This window comes from Thunnus thynnus, chromosome 3, assembly GCF_963924715.1.
Source record: "Thunnus thynnus chromosome 3, fThuThy2.1, whole genome shotgun sequence".
Taxonomy (NCBI): Eukaryota; Metazoa; Chordata; class Actinopteri; order Scombriformes; family Scombridae; genus Thunnus; species Thunnus thynnus.
Genome location: NC_089519.1, coordinates 5,391,999 through 5,413,371, shown reverse-complemented (window position 1 = coordinate 5,413,371; position 21,373 = coordinate 5,391,999). Strand labels below are relative to the sequence as shown.

Below are 21,373 nucleotides of genomic sequence, written 5' to 3'. Positions count from 1 at the left end.
TTTTAAAGTGACTCTTGGTGATCTTAGTAGTGGGGGATAATTGGATGGTGGGAGGAAGGGAATTTCATAGTTTTTAGTTTTAGGGCAGCGATCTGAAGTGTATTGTTTCTGACATTTGTTATTTCAGAAGAAGTAATGGTCAGAAATAATACAGAGACTGAATCATAGCATAGTGACTGTTGAGACTGTGCTGTGCTGTATGCCTGGCAGGATGTTACATGCTCTTTCTTCCTCCCACACAAGCCAAATCAACCCAACCCTGGTCTCATCTGGGCCTTCCCCTAGCTGTGTCACCTTCCCTCTAAATTATGTCATGGTAGAAAAATGATTTTTTCTCTCCCCATTTGTCCAGTTTTTTTTTTTTTTTTTATTATTATTATGGAGGTCCTAAAACCGCACTTCCGGCTTCGTCCTCGGCGTTTGCCTCGTACTTGACATGCGCACCCCTGAGTGCCCAGATGCTTCACAACGTTGGCTCGTAACCACTGAATATCTAAAGCAGAAGAGGAAGAAGTGAACCCAACGATGATCCCAGTATGATTTGAATACAGCGTGTCTGGATAACTCAAGGTAATTGTTGTTGCGCGGGACTCGGCAACAGTGTCGTGAAATGATAGCTAAAGAGGGGTTTATAACTTTAGCTAACTTAGCTTAACTGTTACCGTTAAAGTTAGTTAGGTGGGGTTCATCAGCTAACGTTAGCTAACTTTACGCCACTGCGAAACCTTCTGTCGATAGGTGAGGATGTTTTGGGCAACGTGTCCAAGTCGTGCTTTAAAAACACCGCGTTGGTCTGGATGTGATAGCTTTTAGTGTTATTCCTTACCAACTTTTCAAGGGGCTAGCTGATGTTAGCATAACTTTGAAGCTAAAGTCAGACTGCAGTCCAACGGACTATGATAAGGTTAGATAACGTTTGCTAAAAACGAACCAAAATACTAAATTATCGATCTGATGCTGTCTTCAGGTGCTCGTCATAAGCTGTTGAAACTGAAAATTTGATTATTAAAGAAGTGTTTTAGGCCACAGTGTTAGCAAATTGAACCTTAAGTCAACAAACTTTACTGGGTGCAAAAGATGCCTTTGTGTTGCAGTGACGGAGTTTCGAAGGAGACACATTAAAATAATTTGAACTCACTGATGATATAAATAACGTTAGCTACCGACTGCAAAAAATGCAGTCTGTCCTGGTTTTTAGTTTGGTTTCATCGTCAGGTTTTCATACTGAGTTGACTCCTTTTTGGCATTTTTAGCATTACTACTGCCTCGTTTGTGCGCTTAACTAGTTCTACTGCACATTATACCAGAGTGTGTTGTGCTAATCTGTTAATATCGTAGGCCACGTCCTTATCATTTTCAATTAGTCAAGTGTAACATTATCCATGGTTATTTGTAAAGTGGGTCAGTGGGTGTGAATAAGGGATACAGGTGAGTTGTCACGTCTAAACATTAAAGGCATACTATGCAGGATTTGGTGTTTGGTTGGTGCTTGGAAACACAGCCAGCAGTGTTACTGAGAACAAAGCTGTGAATCATATGAATTAAACATTATTTTCTGATTTAATTTTATTTTTTCCACAGTGGTAGATTTTGTATGAATGCAGCTGAGGCACATGCCTATGCTGTTGCTGTGGCCTCTCTGCTCTGTGTAGCTCAGCTCAGCCCCGCCCTCAGTCAAACAAACACACAAGGCTCTTTTATAAAGAGACCCCGCATTATAGACGTAAAGAAGATCCGTCATTAAGCTGCCTTTTCTTTTTTACACTGAATCAAACAAAGCTGGCATAATACTGGCCCCGTGTGTGCTTTTGCACAATGTGCCTCTGTTCACAACAGCGTCAGCTGAAATTATTATTCAAATGTGTATTTATTCATTTTTATATAAATGTGTTGGCTAATGTTGGCGAATCTCACCCTTCTTACCTTGGCCTGAAGGTCTGACTGATTCACAATCTCACATTTAGTGTGCTAACGTAATGTCACAATATCAGAAAAGGCAGAAAGCGATGCACCCACTGAGATCACCAGTCCTGACCTTTTAAGAAGTGATGTGTGGAAAGTTTTTAGATTTCTGTCAACAGGCGGAAAAATTAAAAAAAGAAAAAAAAAATCAGGCCCACAATGAAAGACTTGAGCCTGGGTGATCAGCGCTGCAACCTGCAGTAAGGGGTTTGGACACAGAGCTCCTACTCACGCTATCGTTTGGGCTTGCAGTGCATCCTGAACCAAATAACACGTCACGTAAGAAGTGCATACTGATGTGGATTTATTTATATTTCAGTTAAGTGTGTAGTTTAATTACTATGATCCAGTACAATGAAAGCTTATTTAATATTTATATTTTAGTTAACATTATTCATTTTGTGCCTAAGCTTAATTATTACTTAGCAAGAAAGCTACCACTTGTTTATTGATAATGTTGGAGTGCCCTCTAGTGGACAGAACATATAATAACCACATGCTGATAGTGGCATTGGCAGTTGATAAGACTGTGTATACACTGTATAGGTACATAGTAAATATTAATAATAGGCTAAATTTAGCACTAACAATTATGAATATAATTCGAATATTAAAAATAAAAATTCAAATTGGCTTGTAGAGGAAGATTGACAGCACTAGTGTTAATCCATACATGGACTGCTTAGATCAGATGGTGTACGGTTGTCAGAGTTGAATAGTCACTTCTATTGCTGTTGTACATATTCAGCTACAATAATCATTAGTAATGAAGTAGCCTAGTTTTGAATGACAGCTTCCCTGCTATCACATGTTGTTAATATATAACATTTAAACTTTGGTTGAATAAGCTCTCAGATCCTTCACTTAAGTAAACGAATCAATACCACAATGTAAAAATACTTAATTGCAAGTAAAAATCTTGCATTTAAAATCCTACTTAAGTAAAAGTACAGAGGTATTACCAGCTAAATTTAAGTATTAAAGCTAAAGTACTTGTCTTGTGGAAACCAGGCTGTGACTGATATATTAAATACATTTAACAAAGTACATTATTAATACTGTTGAGTCGATGCATAAACAGCATTTTATTGTTGTAGCTGCTGAGATAAATCTGAGGGGTGTTGAGATGATAGATTGGGTAGGAAAGAAGTAAAAATGTAGTTCTGCTTACAATTTGGAATAATTTTCAGAACTTTTCTTCAGTCTTTGCATTATTTTGAAATATTGGGGAGTTTAACCTCTTTAGACTTTAAACAGTTGTTTATTTGAAACCATGTGAGGGGAAATGTCTCTTTGGTGGAACTGGAAACATGAAAAAGACACAAATACACAAATTTTTTTTTTTTTTTTTGTAAGGGGCCACAAGCCAAAAAGTTTGGGAACCGCTGGTTTAATCTTTAACAGTGTGTTGTAATTTATAAGCTCATCTGAGAAGTAAATAAATCTGTCAAATAAATTTAGTGCAGTTGAAAGTACAATATTTCCCTCTGAAATGTAGTGGAATGGAAGTATAAAGTAAAATGAAAATATTAAAGTAAAGTACAAGTACATTAAAATTATACTTAAGTACAGTACTTAAGTAAATGTACTTATTTTCTACTATTTGCAACTAAAGGCTTTCTAAAGCTGTTTTGCTGTAATAAATGAAGTATAATCATGTGTTAAAATTGTGCATTCTAAATTTTGACTCCTTGATTACTAATAATCGGTATTGGCCCTGAAAAAAAAAGCATATCGGTCGACCCTTATCTCACATTCTGCACGCTGTCATTGGCTAACGGCTACACACCCACTGCCCAAAGGTTGATGCCCAGAAACGTCCCAAACACAGCAAAATAATAAGAACATACAAGCAGAGGGCAGGTCTCTGTAGAAACATCCACAGGATTATTTGTATGACTCTATACATTGTTGTTGTTTTTTAAGGAAAATCCTGCATAGTATGCCTTTTAAGATTTGCAACAGGACCAAAATGTTCCACTGCACCTGAAGACACTGGTCATCAGATACTGCCCAAAATGTTTGCTTCCTTAGAAAGGACATTAGATGGCAGTGTGTCATCAACAAGGAAATGACATGTCTTCATACGTTATCTGAAATATAGAAAGCCTCAATTGTAACACTGAGGAGAATGTTTTTTATGATGTTCGTTTGTTATCTTAATGCCAAGCCTTCATAAGATACATAAAGCAGATATCACTGCTAAATGTTGTGTGAGGAGAGGAAGTTAATTTAATTATGGATGTTCTCCAGGTTCAACATATTCATTACATTTGGGTTTAAAGTACATAAGTCATACATAAAGTCAAACATATGGTAGCTGTTTCTTCTAAGACGATTTTAACAAGCTTTGTACTTGGATCTCACATGTTGGCAAGGAAGTAGGTGCGTCATGAATTTATTATAGTCTGTTAGAATTTATGGGAATTCTGTGGAGAAGGAAGTTGACTGTTCAGTTCACAGCCCGTTGCTCTGTTTGCTCTTTTGTTTCATCAGAGTGAAGCTGCATTGAACCAACCGTGTGTCACCAGTGTTTGGTGTAGTTTGATGTTGTATTATCTGTGTCCTTTGTGGACCAGGATGTCACAACTGTGTCAACACTGAGAGCGGTTTGTGCAGTCCACGTTCACTATTGCCATTGTCATGTCAAATATGCAAATACGGTACATGTTTCACCTCCAACAGTTCATGTGATGAAACAGTGCCAGGCTTTTTTTAAAACCTAGCACCCAAACCAGGCAGTAAAGATAATAGAAATCAGGTAGAGAAACAACAACATGGGAGCAATTTACAGCTATTGATGACATTTCAAAATACATAATTAACACCTATTAAGCTACACATTCATGAGTTAGAGTTTCTTGTACTTTTTAAGGACATTCTTGTTGAGGCGGTTTTTGTAGCTAAACAAAAAAACATTCCTGAATTTTAAAAAAAAAAAAAAAAATGCGAGAAGTTGTGTTGGTGGAGGATGTTGCTTCAAGTGTGGGTGAGACAATGAAATCCAGGAAAGCCGGTTTGAGTAACAGATCTATGAGTTTGAACGCTTATCAGAAGTCGTAACACAACTGGTGTTTTGATTTTACCTCCTTCCTTTTCTTTTTAGCCCTCTATTTAGTCATGTAATCATTTTATTTTTTATACTTTTTCCCTCTAAACTTTGTCGTTTGTGTGTTGCTCCAGAGTGCTTATCTTATTTCACTGGCTTATTGTCTCTTATCATGAGCCTGATAAAGAGTTGAGCGAAACTTGATACTCACTCTACTGTTAATAAATCATCCGTGATCGTATACTTTTATGGGCCGAGTGAGCAGTCTCCGCTTTTATTTTGTTAATATACATCCAAGTTACTATCAGCCTCTGTCCAGGCGTGCACGGATAAGTCAGTCACATTCAAACTCTGCTCCTCTCTTTACTAACAGACTGCACCGTCTGCATGCCGTCACCTCATTGGTCAGAGCGGCCTCGGCCCCTGGCGACCCCTGAGTTACCAGCTTTGATCACACACATCTGCGGTCGGCAGTCAAACTGTAACAATGCCATAAAAACAGTGCAGCGTAGTCAAGGGTTTCCTCTTTATTTAAGTAGTTCTGGGACCTACAGGCTTCTGCTTTACTCAGTTTACTCTGTAGCACTCCTTTTCTCACATTGCATTGCTTGAATTTCACATCTGTGGTCAATAAAATAAAAAATTCGGGCTATGAAACTGTCTTGAAAATTGGCTACACGGAGACCTACCTGGATTTGTTGTTATTTCAGAGGAAGTAGCAGTCAGAAATAATACAGAGACTGAATAATAGCATAATGACAGTTCAATCTCCTCAGCTGTATGCCTGGCAGGATGCTACACGCTCTTTCCTCCTTCCACTCAACCAATCACGAGCTGTAATCCACATCAACCCAGCCCTGCTCTCATGCAGCCCCTCCCCCAGCTGTATGGCTGTTACACCCTCCCTTCCCTTCTCTTCATTTCTCCTCTCCTCCGCTGCCTGCTGGCTCTCTCGCATGCCGTCCGTTTCCCCAGTGCAGCTTGTCTAAAGAGAGGAATAAAAAGAAAGCGAGGTAGGAAAAGAGAAGAGGGGGATTTTTTAGCTCAGAATCCAGAGAGACGTGTGATGGAAAAGCACCGTGGTTCTTTGTGCATAAACCCTCATGTGAGTCATACAACCTTCTTTTTTTTTTTTATGTTTCCTCTCTCGCTCATGTTTTTTGTCTTCATCTTCTTACCGTTCCTGTCTGTCTCACTGTCTGCCATCACCTCCTTCTTCTTCTTCTTCTTCTGTATGTACAGTATCTCTGTCTGCCTCTATTGCTGTGTCATCCCTGCCTTTTCTCTTTGCATATGCGACCCTGCCCCCATACCATAAGGCTGGCTGCTGATGCTGTCTTGTGACGCTTGAGTAGAAGTCATGGTGTGCTGAATGAGAGTCAGGCTAAATCACAGGATGTAGTCTGAGAAGTTTTTTTTTAGCGTGTGTGTGCGTGTGTGCGTGTGACATGAGAGTGGAAGAAATGCTGCTGTTTTGTTTTCTCTACGTCACACAGACACAATAGACAGAGATAACTTGGAAGTCGGCGTTCACCGGGTGATGTGACACTGAAGGTGTGGTAACCTACGCTGCTGTTGATTGAAGACTGCACATGAACTTAAACATAAGCTGTCCAAACACTGTCTTGTTCTTCCTGTCGCTGCTCTGTTAGTGTGCATATCTGATTATAACTAGGGTGATTTGCAAAACTAAGGTGATGATGAACAACGTGAAATTAACATTCAGCAAAGACGATTAAAAGTAATGATTTTAACTAAACGGCAGTGCTGCTTCTGGGAGGAAAACATCAACCCCTGCTTTGAATGAAAACGTGCCAAAAAAAGGGTGTAACCGGCAACAAAACAATTCAACAACTTATTTCCTCGAAGGCGGGTGTTAACAGTATGTGTTTACCACTAAGTATAGAAAATGAATCATAAAGGTAACTGTAAGGATTGCACCAGACTTGAGAGGATGGCTCACTATGGTGAAATAGAAACACATGACACTGCTGTAGATTTGACTGCATGTATTGAACAGTACACCAGGTAATAAACAGGTGGGACACAAGCTACAATCCACAGATTCAATTAGAAACAACAAACAAACAAAAAGACACACACGTAGCTGTTAGCAAGCAGCTGCTCTCATGTCTCCCCGGGTTTTGGTGCTTGTTTCAGCAGAAACTCTCCCACTGTCTGGCTGCTCGGCCTGCTCTCGGTGTGTGTCTAACCAGATGGCAGGCAGGTTGATCTGGTTCTGGTTCTGGTTCTGGTTCTGGTTCTAAGTGGCGGTCATCCTCTGGCTCGTCCCAGTGTCTGTGTGCACCACAGCCTGGAGTCTGAAGCCCACCGTCACTAACTCTTATCTAGGCTACTTAGATCTAGGCTAAAAGCGCTCCATGGATGAGTGTCATCGACGAATATCTTATCTTGTAAATGTCCAGTGTAACTGGTAACACTGGTGTTGTCACCAAGTTTATTAACTGGTGGGAAAATGTCCTCACCATGGCATCCCCAGTACCAATCAGAACCAGGGACTGAGAAGCTTCACGCACATCTGGAACTACCAATGCAAGTGTTGGCACTTCAGCTTCAACCCTGAGGAACTCTTTAGGAAAGACAACACTCAACTTAATGAATCCCAAATAGGGTACAGATCAGCCATTGGCCCTCTCAACCTCTAGTAATTCAATGGCTGGGTTGCACCAACAAAGATTCATTTTTAAACCCAATTAAATCATGGTTTAACTTTTATTTATGTTGCACCAAACTTTAAAACCAGCTTAAAATTAAGAAAGACTTTTTGAAATCGATTGAGCAGAAATAATCAAATTCCTCGAAGGAAGTTAAGGGATGGACTTAGCCCAGTTGAGTTTTATGATTTTCAAGATACCGGTTCAACAAGGAAACTGTTCTAGAGCTTAACAGGAAGAGTGGAACAACTGTTAAACATGGCAGTGAAAAAATGCGGTTGTACCACCAATGCTCTAACGCCTCATGACCCTGAGATCCATATCAATCTTCTGCTCTACAACCAAAATATCTATACAAGTGTGTCCTGTGGGGTTGCTTGTGCTTCCTGCTGCTGTTTGCTTTCAAATGAAGATGATTATGATGATGGTGATAAATAAGTTGAAGTAAAACTGACTTGCTGGTGCTCCTCCAGCTCCACTGGCTGCAGTGTAGAGTAACCTCTGTTAAGGAGTTGTACTACTGTTGCAGGTGGCATCAATGTGACCATCCTCCCCTCAATGAAAACAGGTCAACGTGTCATGTAGTGACAGTTTTGGTTCTGTCTTTGCCTGGTTAGGTTTTTTAGTTTCAGGTTTTTTTTACTTGCTTTTTCTCAGGAACTATCGTTTTGCTCTTTCAGTTCATTAATGCTGCTATAATCACTTTCAGCTTGTGTTTCACCATGTATGGATGGAAGGATATAAGATTTTATCTTACATTGGGATAAAAACGCTCAAGATAATTTGATCGTGGTGAATTTCCATTATCGGGATAATCGTAAAATGCTCACGTTTGTGAATATCCTCACGAGTGACTTGTCTAGCTCACTAATATACAGTGCTACTGATTTTCTGAAGGCTGGGAGTGTGACTGCTCAGATATCAGGTTGTGTTAATGGATTTTTTTTCTCTTATTGTGATTACCTGCTGGGTGTTGGCAAGAGTCTGAATCTGTCCTTTCACTAAAAAAGATATGTGTCCCATGATTTTGTTTCTTAACAGAATATAAGGTCATTTTAAAAGTTTTAAGCATATTTTGATTTGATTAATGCTTAAAACTAAAATCAATCGCAATTATTTTGGCCAGGATAATCGTGACATGAAACTTTCATATTGTCCCATGCCTAGTGTGGACGTCTGCTAGTCTGCTAGTGTCCTTACACAGTATGTAACATCAGGATCATCAGGTGATGAATGGATATTTAGGGCAACAGGGGTCCTAATGTCTGCAGGGGTGCTCCTCAGAATGTAGGGATGGCAGGAGCTGAGAGGATGGGTGACCACGGTGAAATAGAAACACATGACACTGCTGTAGATTTGACTGCAGGTATTGAACAGTACACCAGGTAATAAGGTGGTGTTGACCGGTGGCTGAGCTGCCAGGAGGAATTACACATGTATGTAAACACAGTTGTGGACACAGTGTTTTGTTAGCTGACATTAACCGTATCCGGTTCAAAGGCGGAAGTTAACAAGCCAACAGTGCTCGTAGTAAACCTGCACAATAACACTGTAACGTAGGAAAGGATTTTATTTATTAACCGACTAGAGATCCTGCAGAAGCTGTTACATGTTGAAAATATAGTAACTGAAATGCCTTTTGAAATAAAGGTTATAATCTAAGAAAATATAATTTAGTCCAGTTTTAATGGGCAGTCTCTTCACTTGCAAATCCACAGAACCACACTGACTGGGCTGGTGTGTTATTAGCTGCTATAAACTAACTAAATCTCATAAAATGAGAGGCAAAATCCACAAGCTTCTGCTCCATTAAATCCTCACGTTTTCAATCTAAGCGGCGTGACAATAATGGGCCACTCAGGGGCTGCTGAAGAGTCTGTCTGCGGTGTGCCACTGATCTCTTGCTATCTGGGCCGGCTACACTGGACATGTCGTCTTTCTGAAATTCCTCCTTCACACTGTCAGCTTTTCAGATTTGTATGTATTCCATCTGGTTACAAAGCAAGAAATCATGGATTGCAAGTTAATTTAATTTGTGGTCATTAGCTAGTAAGTAATGCTGGCTTGGAGGTAACAAAAACATTTCTTTTTTGAGAGTGATTATCTCCCACATTCACAGATGCAACCTTTTATCTACGGGAAGGGGCGACTGCAGGAATAATAGTGTTGCTAGAGAGCACAACACACACATCAGCCAAGTCTGTTGTTAACTTTAAAAGCTACCCTGTGGCATTTTTAACCATTTAAAAGTGCAATGGAGAAATGTCTTAATGAGTAGGTCACAGTTTTATTTACAGCTCTTGTACAAATGTTGAATATTTAAAATCATTTTTTAATGAATTGTTTAGTCTCTAACAAAAAAAAATAATGTCTTGTTTAATCCAGCAAACAGTCCAAAACTCAAAGATGGAAAAAAAAAAATATTCGTGCTGTCCACTGTCATCGTCCGTATTCAAGCTCGAACATGTACGGATGGATTTGAGAAGTTGACATTTGGAGTAAAGAGGGAGAAAGAGGAGTGAAATCCTGCTACTATAGAAATGAGCATAATGAGTCCCCTTTAAGTATGTGGTAGGAAAATATGAAGAAAGAAATACTTTCTGGTTTGGCACAGCAAGGGTCACGCCTTTCAATGAATGAGAGAACAAGAAAAGAACTGTCATCAGGATCTGTCAGATGGAGACGTGAGACCAGCATGTTAAATAACCATTACATTTACATCACAAGGTGTGTGTGTGTGTTTGGTGGACGTAGGAACAAAGCTGTGAGTACTATGTACTCTTTCAAGATTGACATACCAGCATTCATTGTGATGCGCCCAGGTGTCACTCCATTCAGCCGGTCTCAGTGGCGTCAGAGGGATCTGGTACAACCTGTTTATGCGTATCAGAATTGTATGACGGCTTTCTTTGTGCACCTGAACTCACATGACGTAGCACTGTCCTTTTTAAAATATAAACGGCTCTGTATTTTCCATGTTGTTCAATTTAAAAACCCCTTGATTTGGCTTCAAGCGTGGCTACTTTATGAAAACAGATACAGTTTGGAACATGCTGTATCCTTCATCTCTTATGTCTTCTCATAGATGTATCGCATTAACGTCAACTAGACTGACGGTCAAGACTGACTGTGACGAACAGCATTCCAGCATTCATTGTGACCAGGTTTCACTCCATTCAGCCGGTCTCAGGCATCAGGGGGATCTGGTACAACCTGTTTTATGTGTGTCAGAATTAGATCAGGTCACAATAATTTACTCTCCCAGCAAACTTTTTCATGTATGGCATCATTCTTCGTGCAGCTGAACTCACATGACATAGCACTGTCCGTTTTAAAATATAAATGGCTCTGTATTTTCCATGTTGTTCAACTTAATGATTTGATTTGGCTTCAAGTGTGGCCTCAGATATATCTTGTAAAACCCACAATCTCTTTGTCCCTACATCTGTGCCCTTTTTCCAGTGAATTGGTTCAGCTATATTTACTTTTCGCCTTGTTCAGCATACCTGGGAACAGCGGGGGTGGTTCAGTTTGATGCCATCAGGGCAGCACAGAGTAGCCATTCATTTACATAGTATTAGTAGTACAGATAGACATTATTACAAGGAGCATGGACTATGTTAAGCAAATCTGCCCATCAGTTTTTTTTCCAGAAATGGATCATGGTACAATAATGTAATAGAACAACACATACAAGCTAGTAAAGAAGATTTTCTCTGCTTGGGAACTTTATGACTTTGTCTTGGATGAACATGATGGAATTTAACATTCATGCCACAGTGGGAACCCTGTTTTTTAGCCTTTTTGTTTGTTCATTCTGAAGTCAATGAACCCCCGCCCCCCTCCCCATTCCTATTCCCAGAAGTGCAGAGGAATGAAATGCAGCTCAGCCAGTTGCTAAATCTAATCTGCAGAGTTTGTAAATTGCAAGCATTCAATCCACTCTGGAATTCGTGGTCCCTGTGATTTACCGCATGGGCTCCAATGTGTACAGTAACCCTGCGTATGTTTCCTGGAAGTACACCTGAAAATCGGTGTTGCCAAGAACTAGACTTTAAGACCTTGAACGTGTGAATGGAAAAGTGCACCTATCATAATGCGTTCACAGCAGTAGGTGGCAGCAGGTGTTTCTAAAATGAGGATTATCTTTGGAATGAAGGGAGCCTTCGTTAATGTTATCAGTAACACCTGTGCTTCTTTAGCTCACTCAGCTATGTTTAACTATAACCGGTGCTGAAGTTCACACTGATGCCTATTGGAAGTCTGGTGCTTAAAGTACTGTAGTTGCAATTTTGTGTTGTGTGTATTATTATCATCATATCACCACCATAATCCTAATTAAGATTCCTTTTGGGCTTGTCACACTCAAATCTTGATTTCTTTTTCATTGACTCTGTTTGACTGAGGTCTTGAACCTCTGTATCCAAGTACTGCAAGGTACTCACCTAAATGTGTGATTCACTCTGTCAACGTTTCTCGCGGACGCCCTTTTGCACCCAAACAGACAATAAACATAGAGAAAAGCTTTTGCATACCTTCCCCTTTGCCGCTGGTGAACTGTGACTTTGTTGTCCGCTCGCTCAGTGACATCGCAGAGGTTGCCCTTTATTTAAACCAGACATTTCCAACCGTCCCTTTCGGAAACCTTGGTGACAAATGTCTACACCACAACATGAACGAAATGGCTGAAAGAGAACAATAGAAAATGCTCCACACTAAACACACCAGCATGTTCACAGACCACATTATGTTTCCAGATGTGTTTTTGGAATACAATAAGTTTTTTTGATTGACTGATTGTATTTATCAAACCTAATGCTAGTTTATATTGCCTACTGATTTTTCCCTGTTAACTGGTAAAAATAAGTTGTCTTGATAGATCTGACAGCTTACAATGACAAGCTTACGACTGTTTTTTCTTTTTTCACCAACACCACATTTTTGGCCCAACTTTGCAACGGAAAGTATATTACTATTAGTATCAGTAAAGTATCGTCCTTCACTCCTGTCATGTGATCCAGGTGTGTGTGCGTGACCCTTGCCTTGCCATGCAAAGCACCGTCCTACAGCATGTTTCACATCTCTGGAATAAATGTGTCAGCATGTGTTTCTTTTGTGTAACATACACAGCGTTTTTAGTGTAGTTTTGTTGTGTTTTCATGCTTCAGCATCTGAGTATTCGGAAGGCCCAAGTGAGTATGTACCTGTTGGTGGGCTTGTATTAAAAAATAATGGTTAATATTATGCTCTTCAAACTGGATCTCACCTTCTCTTTTGTCTTCTAGGAGCTATACTATCTGAAAATGCAAAGAAGCAGAGAAAGGCTGGAGAGGGAAAAGATGGACGTGCAGAATCGGGTACAGTATGACTTTGTGTTTATATGAAAATAAGAGTTTATGTAGAACTGACTCTAGTTCAGAAATGTATACATGAAGCATTTTTCTGTGATTATATACACAATTGTGAGGAAACGGTAATATTCCAGCAGATCTCAGTAGTGAAATAGCTATTTTTACTTGTTTGGATTGGAATAAATAAAGACTTCAGTGTGTTGTGCATATTGAATCAAATCAACTAATAGCATTTGTGTGTTTCCTTTTGGCGTAGTGCAAAAAGAGGTTGAGGGTGTGTGTGGCGACATGCAACAGAGCGGACTACTCCAAGCTGGCTCCCATCATGTTTGGGATCAAATCTCATCCTGAAGAGTTTGAACTGGAAGCAGTGGTGCTCGGTTCACATCTCATTGATGACTATGGGTAAGACCATCTGGCCTTTTTATGAAGCTTGTTTCATATCCTAAAACAACATCTGAGAATCTCCCAGATGTGTTCAACGGGGTTTAGATCTGGTGACTGCAAAAGCCATTTTCATGCTCATCAAATCATTCAGTGGAAGTATCTTCATTCATTAGTTTTTTTGTCCTACTTTCCGCTGCTCTCCAGGAACACTTTTCGTATGATCGAGCAGGATGACTTTGACATCAGCTCGAAGCTCCACACCATCGTAAGAGGGGAGGACGAGGCGGCCATGGTGGAGAGTGTTGGGCTGGCGCTGGTGAAACTCCCCGACGTCCTCCAGAGGTTGCAACCTGACATCCTGGTCGTCCACGGTGACCGTTTTGACGCGCTGGCTCTGGCAACGGCTGCGGCACTGATGAACATTAGAATACTTCACCTGGAGGGAGGAGAGGTGAGGAGGCAGGGATTCAGAATATTATTGACACTCATCGATCAGTGAAAGAGGAAGCAGCATTATTAAGTTTACCTGATGAAGAGTTTTTGATCTGATACACCTGTCTTTACTTTCACGTGACAAATAACATTTAACATCTCCTCTCTCCCTCGCTTATTTTCCTAGGTGAGTGGAACAATTGATGACTCAATCCGCCACGCCATCAGTAAACTGGCCCACTACCATGCCTGCTGCACACGCAGGGCAGAGCAGCACCTCATCGCCATGTGTGAGGACCACTCTCGCATCTTGCTGGCTGGCTGCCCCTCTTACGATAAGCTGCTGTCATCTCATCACAAACAAGACTACATGGATATCATTAAGAGCTGGCTGGGTATGTGAAAAGCGTGTATTGACAGGGTAGCTGTGTATGTCGTACACAAAATATCATCATAAAGATTTATATCCGTGTTTATGGTTTTTATTGGTTCTGCAGGTGACAAGGTTCAAGATCACGACTACATAGTGGCTTTGCAGCACCCGGTCACCACTGACATCCAGCACTCCATTAAGATATATGGACTAATGTTGGATGCCCTGCTGTCCTTCAACAAAAAGACCCTCATCCTCTTCCCTAACATCGATGCTGGTTAGTTACACCCACTAAACCAATCAGTTCCTCTATATGTGTGAAGTAGAACTAGGATGAATGAAGCCGTCTACGTCCCTTGACCTGTCTTATCCCACGTCAACAGGAAGTAAGGAGATGGTGCGCGTGATGCGGAAGAAGGGCATCGAGCAGCACCCCAACTTCCGGGCGGTGAAGCACATTCCCTTCGAGCAGTTCATTCAGCTGGTCTGCCACGCCGGCTGCATGATCGGAAACAGCAGCTGCGGAGTACGAGAGGCCGGGGCCTTCGGCACGCCTGTCATTAACCTGGGAACAAGGCAAACAGGCAGAGAGACAGGTGAGAAGCCCCGATAACAACATTACTGTCACCTGCTTCACCCAAGTGTGGTTGTGGTTTCATCCACCGCAGTTCAAATCCAGCCTGGGAACGTTTCTGCATCTCTCTCCCATCTTTCCTGTCCTACTATTGCTATTTAATAAAGGCACAAAATAAAACATAGATAGATCAAATTATTAATACAGCATCACATGTGATGAAGTAAGGTGCAGCTCTGTAAAAGTTGTTTAAACATTTGGTTACATAGCTTGTTTGAGCTTTGAAAACTGACCGTATATATAACATTGGTTCATTTAAACAAAACTATTACTTCAACACTTGCAAATGTCCTCCAAATACATCATACTGTTTAATTAATCTACCTCAGGTTGTTTATCTAACGGCGTTTCCCTCTCTATCAGGTGAAAATGTTCTACATGTGAGAGATGCCGACACTCATAATAAGATCTACCACGCTCTGGAGCTGCAGTTTGGAAAGAGATACCCTTGGTAAGACCGATGTACTGCGCCCGTCTCACTTTGTGTCACTTTGTCCTCCAGTCCATAAATGAGAGAAATAACCTTAGCAGAAAATGTTAGTCAGCCACTCAGCTCTAACATCTGCAGATCAGTGATTTCTTTGCAATGGTTTGTAGAAGTTGGCTTTCTGATTTCAGTCAGCTGAACCAGGCACAGCTCTACAATGTGATCCTGATCTCCCTGTCAAGCACTGACATTCGGACAGTTGTGGTTATGTCTGACAAAGTTGAATTATTGTACCACGACTAGTGTTTATGAAGTCCAGAGCTCTTTACAGATACATTATAAATGCCAATAGATCTCTTTAGTCTTGAAAAAGGTTTTTGTTGCTGTCAAAGAAGTATTATTTACCTCATTATTAATCATTGAGGTGTCTTGTCTTGGGATCTTGGGATTCGATGATGATCTGCCCCAAGAGGAGGGTTCAGAGACTTCATTCAAAAGTATTGAATTTAAGCTGTGGCAATGTATTAAGAAGTAGAATAATAGAAATTTGCATGTATTTCTGTTTCCCATCAGCTCTAAGATTTACGGCGACGGCAACGCAGTGCCTCGTATACTCAAGTTTCTGCGTACCATCGACCTGGAGGAACCCCTCCAGAAGACCTTCTGTTTCCCCCCGATGAAAGACTCCATCTCCCAGGACATCGATCACATCCTGGAGATGCAGAGCGCTCTGGCCGTTGACCTGGGAGGGACCAACCTCAGAGTAGCTATTGTCTGCATGGGGGTAAGCTGCGTAGACTCTTACCAGGACAGACGCATCAGTATAATAGTTTTTGTTCTGGTGTTTCTTCATTTTTAGGAACCTTAAGTATTTATCATGGTGCTCAGTGAAGATATTTGTTTCACTTTGACATCGTAGAGTCATTTTCAGCACTAATGTCTTTACAGATATTGTCTTCATGGTGATTCAATTTGTGCCTTAATTATGCACTAAACATCATTTGTTTACCATTAATTATAGCAGCATAATACTTTGGATAACATTGGAGATATATCATTCATACACTCTCAAGATGTTTCTTTTTAATTTACTTTTTGATATGTGACAATGAAACACCAATAAACGTTACATGCTCTTCTTCTCTCCTACTTTTCTCCCCTCTTTTTTTCTGTCTCTCTCTCCTTAACCCCCTCTCTCTCTCTCACCAGGGAAGGGTAGTAAAGAAATACACTCAGCCCAATCCAAAGACCTTCGAGGCCCGGATGAATCTCATATTAAAGATGTGTACAGATGCCATGCAGGATGCTGTCTGCCTCAACTGTAGAATACTTGGTGTTGGTATGAAAATACACACAACACACACACACACACAAATAGAAATTCCTTAATGAAAGATATGATCTAAACAACCTTTTTAACTGTGATGTTCATCATGTGTGACAAGCTTTAACAATATACTTGATGACTGATGCTGAAAAACCAGTACCTCACCTTTATTAAAAATCTCTCATCTACATCTCAGGAGTGTCCACTGGCGGGCGTGTAAACCCACAAGAAGGTGTGGTGCTACACTCTACGAAGCTGATCCAGGAGTGGTCTTCTGTGGACCTGAGAACACCCATCTCCGACGCCTTGCACCTACCCGTCTGGGTCGACAACGACGGCAACTGCGCCGCGCTGGCGGAGAGGAAGTTTGGTCACGGCAAGGGAGTAGAGAACTTTGTCACTGTCATCACAGGAACAGGTGAGAGGGTCATTTGTTCTTAAATTATCAGTGTCAGCTGGGTTGGTGCCAGTAATTACATTTAATAACATCGTAGTACAGTTATTTAAAAAAACCTAATTTAAATAGTTGAGGAAATTATTTTAGGTTATCACAGTGCTCTGCTATTCAAGTTGCTATTTCTATCATGTACATTAGATGTTAGATATGAATCGGAGTTAACAAGCTGCAAGGTAAAATTTTTATTCAGTTGACTTGAAACATTTGACCGTGTTTAGGTATTGGAGGAGGGATTATCCATCACAACGAGCTGGTCCATGGCAGTACCTTCTGCGCTGCCGAGCTGGGTCACATCATGGTTTCATTAGAAGGCCCGGAGTGTTCGTGCGGCAGCAGAGGATGCATAGAGGCCTATGCGTCCGGCATGGCCCTGCAGAGAGAAGCCAAGAGACTGCATGACGGTTAGTGTTTGTTTTTGTATGTGTGCAGCTGCTTGGGAATGTGCTGAGTCTCAAGTAGACTCGCAAAGATCAGAGGAGTGTGTCCTTTAAACACGGTGTCTGAACATCCTAAAAACAACTTGTAGTCACTGTCTAGGATTGTATGTTGAGAAAGCTAAAGTTCACCCAAAAATGTTTCAGTATCGGGCATCACTAGAATAAAATGGTTTGAGATTTGTACATCGAGCCTGCATGATTTTGAAAACATTATAAATTAGATTGAGCTGAATGAAATACTATAAATGTGTAGTATATTTTCCAGCAAACACTCTTTGAGCAGCTACCAGAATAATAATTGCAAGTATGATTTGATTTCATGCTACACATGGTGCAAGTACTTTTTCACACAACAGCAACAGGCCCAGTAAAGTTGGAAGTGTGCAGCTTGTCACCTGCAGCTCTTTATATAATATCATATATACATTTCCACTACTCTGCATTATCTCAAACTGATACGCTGACAAAAAAATGCTGAAAATGTCTTGTTTTGTTGATGCTTTTCAACGAACCATCGCGGTCAGCACTAACCACAAACAAACATGCACAAACAGTCAACGCTGTGACTACCAGATGAATGCTTTTAATGTCAAGCTGTAGGAAATGTTTGGTTTGAATGAGCAGTAATTGAACACAGCTTTGATACAACTGTGGGAGAGTGAACAGTAAACACTGAAGCTGAGACAAAATACAGTAATCCCTTCTGCATGCGAAGGCAATTTTAATTCAGCGTGGGAACGGTGGACTCTGCCACTAACAATGAAAACTATGATAAAGAGAGATACTTACTCAATGTAAATACATCGAGTGTTTATTAACCCTAACCCTTAAAACTTAAAATGTGCCTTAATTTTGTTGAAATCTAGCAGGATAACGAAAACCTCATCGGAACAGTTATATCAAGTTAATTAAATGTACATCCTTACCACATGACATGCACTGTATGTCTCAGAGGGCTTCATACCATCAGTCATTGTTCACACACACACACATCTGACCTGTGTGCTGGTGGGTCTTTTCAGAGGACCTGCTGACAGTGGAGGGGATGGATATGAAGCTCATGGAGCCAATCACTGCTGCCCATCTCATCAACGCAGCCAGACTGGGGAACTCCAAAGCTGAAGCTGTTCTCAATAAAGGTCTGAGTCAAAAGTAAACACACACAAACAATTCTGAAAAAATTCTTGCTCACTGTTTCTGTAGAATCTGGCTTTAAAACCATAAAAAAAAAAAAAAAAAATCTAATTTCTGTCTGTCTTCCTCTCCAGCTTCCACAGCGCTAGGTGTAGGCATCATCAACATCCTCCACATAGTCAACCCCTCACTGGTGATTCTGTCCGGTGTCTTGGGCTCTTACTACCAGGCCCCAGTGCAACAAGTCATCTCTCAGAGAGCCCTCTTCTCCACCCAGAGTGTCAAGGTTGTCACATCAGACTTGGAAGAGCCTGCTTTACTTGGAGCTGCTAGCATGGTGTTAGACTATGCAACCAGAAGGATATATTGAAAAATATAGGCCCTAATTCTTGATTTTCTAAGGACTGCTAATAAGAAGAAGACCGCAAAACTGAAAAGTAGTCATTATTCTGCCCATATAGATACATAAACATATCTAGGGGGCACATGCTGAGGGCTAAAATGAAAGACGACGTGTTCAAACCATTATGTCAGTGTTTGGCACAAGTAACATTTGGGGAGGGGGGGGGTTATCTTGTTGATAACCTCAATGATGGCAGTTTTTCTTGTGGTGTCCACAAAAATACAGATTCTCAAACCCATGACATAATCCCTTCACTTGGCCAGATGTTGGCCAGATTCCAACATGGACACTTTATGTGTGATGTGGGTCCATTGCACGGGCCGGACATCCCACCACTCTTAACTTATTTACATTTTCATGGTTTGAAAAAACATTTTTGAGCAAGCATCACCTTTTTGAATAACGTACAAAGCCATCTCCGAGCTAATATTACCCATACAGGGCCAGACTGACTTGTAATGTGATGTGGGTGGATGATAAACTCATTAGTAAATGGGAAGTTTGTTTCCGATGTGACCAAAATATTGCTGAAAATTCTCCTGTTGCTATTTCTTTATTCATTCATTGTCTCTGTCTCACTTTTCTATAAATCTTTTAGGATTTTTAATTTTCAATTTTTATTTCTTTTGGAGATAAGGGGGGGGACGGACTATCAAGATAGGATACATTTCCATGTTTTGTTATAAATTAAATTATTTAACGTATAGGAAAATACTCAGTGCTTTTGAGAAGATATTATGGTTTGTGGTCTTCAAGACTTTGGGGATAATAAATGGAAACTATAAAATCAGTTGAAACACTATTTTATTGTACTCAAATGTTAATGTCAAGATTTGATCTGATCTTCTAAGAATATATTTTATCTCAAAAAATATTTACGTGATTCGTATGTACTGTTACATACTGTGTTGTACATTACATGTCATTTGAAAATTTTGAATACATTTCTATGTTTATTGGTTTATGTTGGTCCAAATTCTACTGCAAAAGTCTAATCCATGATGTTTGGGGGTTTTTTTAGCCCTCTTTGGTTTTTATGTAAAACATCGACATGAACAAATCTGATATTAAAGGGATGTGGGTCCAGTAGAGTAAACCCGTTGACTGAGCTGCTGGTTCTAATAGTAGTTTTCCCATTGCAAATTTTCTCCCCCTGGATATTAAAACAGTGCAAAACAGCTTTGTCATGGACACAGGTGTTAATGTTTCAACTTAATTTATGTCTATCTTTATGTCTGTTCAGAATATGAAATGTGCAGATGGCACCTGGTTTGAAGATGTTAGCCAGAGATGACAAAGAGCAGCATCTTTATATCTTGCAGTCCTAGTGAAAGTGAGCATTATACAGTGAGTCTCCCAAGAATAATGGATGCATTTCTGTCATTTCATTGGTTTGCACGGGCCCATATAAAAACACTGTCTTGTTTTAGATATACAAGAAATAAACTTAACTGACAGGAACAGCACGAAAGGGGTTATACAGGGTTATTATGAGCTTGCAAAAGATGAGCTATTAATGCACACATTTGACTTTTTAAAAAACAAATCAATATACATTAATTTTAGTGACTATGCAAGCAGGAGAGTGTTGTACCTATCCAAGGGTTGGAAATATGTATGAAACAGCCAGACAACATTGTTTATGGGGAAAAAAAACTATAAATGAGACTTTAATTTAGGAACCATGGCAACCCATTATAACCCTTTTGAAGTCTGTATCTCATATCATCAACAGATTTGGGCTCCAACAGAGCTGCAGTACTAAAGTCCCTGCTGCCACAGTGTCTGAAATTTTAAGTTTAAAAGTCAGTTTGTCAGCCTAGTACAGCCAAAAAACAGTATTGCACCGCTCAGTCATCGATTTATTAGTATTTGCACCCTGTAAGTTGATCTGTGCAGCCATGTTCAGTTCTGTTTCATGTTTATCACTTGTCCAGTCATTTTATGTTGTTCTGAACTATTATGCCTTAATTACAGTCATAAAAAGTGAGATTTCAAAAGATAAATGTCATTTTTGTCAGGTTTTCTTATTTGTCTTCTCAGTCATTGTCATTAATTAGGACCCAGGTCATAGTCAAGTCCTGACATCCCGAAGTCCCTAGACTAAGGGAGCACCATCATATATGTGACAACTCTGTGCTGAAGATAAAATTCTCAGCTGTATCAGCAAGGTGACGCCCTTTTCCCCCTCGCAGTATATACTATAAGGAGAAAATGGAAAGACCTCTGTAAAGTAAGAAGCAACCAGATGGTGTTTTTGCTACTTGCAATTCAGTTATGCAGTCCTCAGCTCAGTGCACCAGAATGATGGTTCTAGTTTGGTTC

The 21,373-nt window shown here is 40.3% G+C and overlaps 1 protein-coding gene and 1 long non-coding RNA gene across 4 annotated transcripts; one reads left to right on the top strand and one right to left on the bottom strand.

The window, feature by feature from the left end:
• The first annotated feature begins 420 nt into the window (after window positions 1-420).
• Window positions 421-21,054, top strand: gne (glucosamine (UDP-N-acetyl)-2-epimerase/N-acetylmannosamine kinase). Of its 3 annotated transcripts, none has more exons than XM_067582255.1 (14): window positions 421-570; window positions 12,972-13,043; window positions 13,294-13,442; window positions 13,629-13,875; window positions 14,044-14,251; window positions 14,354-14,506; window positions 14,613-14,825; window positions 15,227-15,314; window positions 15,864-16,074; window positions 16,500-16,629; window positions 16,814-17,035; window positions 17,293-17,475; window positions 18,534-18,650; window positions 18,780-21,054. In XM_067582255.1, the coding sequence occupies exons 2-14, from the start codon at window positions 12,990-12,992 to the stop codon at window positions 19,013-19,015; spliced, it is 2,211 nt and encodes a 736-aa protein (XP_067438356.1). In that variant the 5' UTR covers window positions 421-570; window positions 12,972-12,989; the 3' UTR covers window positions 19,016-21,054. The 3 variants fall into 3 exon arrangements, with proteins under 3 accessions (XP_067438356.1, XP_067438364.1, XP_067438347.1); XM_067582263.1 differs by lacking the exon at window positions 421-570 and adding an exon at window positions 636-738; XM_067582246.1 differs by lacking the exon at window positions 421-570 and adding an exon at window positions 5,935-6,116.
• Window positions 9,954-11,857, bottom strand: LOC137176178 (uncharacterized). Its single transcript, XR_010925820.1, has 2 exons — window positions 11,658-11,857; window positions 9,954-10,899 (listed from the first exon to the last, which is right to left on the bottom strand). It is a non-coding gene; the product is annotated as an uncharacterized lncRNA (long non-coding RNA).
• Window positions 21,055-21,373: the final 319 nt, after the last annotated feature.